General features: G+C 34.0%; 1 protein-coding gene across 1 annotated transcript; it reads left to right on the top strand.

Annotated features, from left to right (window-relative positions):
• Positions 1 to 1,959: 1,959 nt before the first annotated feature.
• Positions 1,960 to 2,351, top strand: LOC109446368 (non-histone chromosomal protein HMG-14). Its single transcript, XM_019729699.2, has one exon. The coding sequence runs from the start codon at positions 1,975 to 1,977 to the stop codon at positions 2,269 to 2,271; it is 297 nt and encodes a 98-aa protein (XP_019585258.2). The 5' UTR covers positions 1,960 to 1,974; the 3' UTR covers positions 2,272 to 2,351.
• Positions 2,352 to 2,589: the final 238 nt, after the last annotated feature.

The raw sequence follows: 2,589 nt of genomic DNA, 5'->3' as shown, positions 1-2,589 counted from the left end.
AGGATGTATTATTGAGTTCTAACATAAATGACTATCATTATTACTTTCGAAGTATGGTTATGCTTCTCTCATTCACACCACTGTTGTAACATATTTTAATCTTCTATATGTTATAAACCCCATGAAACATTATTTTAAAAAATTATACAATATTTGCATTTATCTATGTTAATCATCATTGCTTACTCTCTCTACATAACCTGCAATCATTTTTCTTCTGCTTAAAAACATTCTTTATTTGAATGCAGGTCTGCTGTCAACAAGGTACTTTATTTTTAGTTTGTCTGCACATATCTTTAATTGTACTTCATCTTTGAAGGATATTTTCACTGGTATGGAATTAAATAGTAGTAATTTGCTTTCAGTATTTTGAAAAAGTTGTCCTATTGTCTTCTGGCTTTTATCATTTTAGATGAGAATTCAGTTGTCTCTCTTATAGGCACTTCTTTGAAAGAAATGTGTCTATTTTTCTTGCTACTTTTAAGATTTTCTTTTGTGTTTATTTTTCAGTAGACTTGTTGATATGTCTAAGTGTAGTTTTCTTTATGTTTATTCTGTTGGGAGTTTGCAGAACATCAGGAATTTGTAGCTTGATACTTTTGGTCAAACATGAAAAATTCTTCATGGTCATCCATTAGACTGCTTCTTACTCTATTTTTCTACCTTGGATTCCAATTACATGCATGTTAAACCTTTTAATTGTGCCCAATAGATCTGTTATACTCTTTTCTATGTTTTGCATCCTTTTTCTTAATTTTTACTATGTTCTCCACATTTTCCACTGACCTATCTTTCCATTCATTAATTATTTTGTCCGCTTTTTAATCTGATATTAAACATAAATATTGAGTTCTTAATTTTGATTAGTGTATTTTTTGGTTCTGCAGCTTATATTTGATACCCTCTTATTACTCCCAAATTCAAATTTTCTACTGAAATTTTAGACCTTGATTTCCATTTCTTGAGATTTATTTAAATTCCATGTTTGATAACACCAATATCTGTATCTCCTTAAATATCTTTTTGTATTTGTATTTTCTTTAATGTTTATACATTTGGTCTTGTATCTGGCATGCTAGATATTTTTTCATTGAATGCTGGACATATTGTTTGAAAATTTATAAGAATATTTGAGAATATATTGATGATGATGTTGTTTTGCTTCAGAGAATTTTCTTTCTGGCAGGGTTCTTTCTTTCGTTTGTTTAGGGTTTGGACATCTCACATCAATCCAGTTTGAAATTGAGCTAGTTTAAAGCAGGACTTCAGATTTTGTGATAAAAGATCTGTTTCTAGTTACCCCTATACGTTTCAAATGAAAAGAGTTTTATAAGGTCTCCTCCTTTATGACTAGCCCAACTCTGAAGTTTGTTCCATATCCCTATAAAATGGTTTACTTTGTAAGTCCGCTGAACTCTGATTTCTGCTTGGCTTCACATTGCCACCTAAATCCTCTTTACTAGGTTTATTTGCTGGCTTTCAACATTTAGACTGAAATTATTTAAAATTTGGCAAATGTCTCAAGAGAAATAATAGCTCTAAATGTCGGGATCATTTCTAGAATTCACATTGCTTTGAAGCTTTGATCCCTCAAGACCTTGATGCTCTGATGTCTCTCAAATATAATTTCATTTCTAATAATTTTATGTATATTTCCTTGTTTTTGACTAGATTGCCTAATAAGGACTAGAACACCACAATCCAAAAATGAACTTCTAGTAATTGTTGAATCTTTTTCAATGTTTTAATATAGGATTTTGGAAGTAATACCGTATAATGTTTTAATTTCCAAGTAAGTTGATAAATAGTATTCAACAAGGCTGCCATAATAATAGCTCTTAATAAATGATAGCCAGAAGTTGTATTACATAGTACTCTAATCTAGTTTTAAAATTCAGGGGCGCGGGAGGAGCGGCAGCTGCCAGGCAGCCCAGCTTCCCGTAGGCGCTCAGCGCCCTGAGGCCCGCTGCCACGATGCCCAAGGGGAAGGTCAGCTACACCGAGGGGGCAGCAAAGGAGGAGCCCAAGAGGAAGTCAGCGAGGTTTTCAGCTAAACCTCCTCCTGCAAAAGTGGAAACGAAGCCCAAAAAGGCATCAGGAAAGGATAAATCTGCAGACAAAAAAGTGCAAACAAAAGGGAAAAGGGGAGCAAAGGGAAAGCAGGCCGAAGTGGCTAACCAAGAAACTAAAGAAGATTTACCTGCAGAAAACGGAGAAACTAAAAATGAGGAGAGTCCAGCCTCCGATGAAGCAGGAGAGAAAGAAGCCTAGTCTGATTAGTATCATACCACGTCTTATCAGTGGTTGCTGTCTCCCTTCTTGCACAATCCAGAGGAATATTTTTATCAACTATTTTGTAAATGCAAGTTTTTTAGTAGCTCTAGACACATTTTTAAGGAGGGAATTTCCACCTCATCCATTTTTTAAGTGTAAATGCTTTTTTTTAAGAGGTGAAATCATTTGCTGGTTGTTTATTTTTTGGTACAACCAGAAAATAGTGGGATAGTGAATATGGGAAGCTTTGAATGTCTTGGGTGTCAGCTTAACCTTCCATAGATGGGGGTAGTTTTTATATCGTATAATACAGAG

Source organism: Rhinolophus sinicus, linkage group LG05, assembly GCF_036562045.2.
Source record: "Rhinolophus sinicus isolate RSC01 linkage group LG05, ASM3656204v1, whole genome shotgun sequence".
NCBI classification, from domain to species: Eukaryota; Metazoa; Chordata; class Mammalia; order Chiroptera; family Rhinolophidae; genus Rhinolophus; species Rhinolophus sinicus.
Note: the sequence above shows the minus strand (reverse complement) of the source record. Positions and strands in the feature narration are given on the sequence as shown.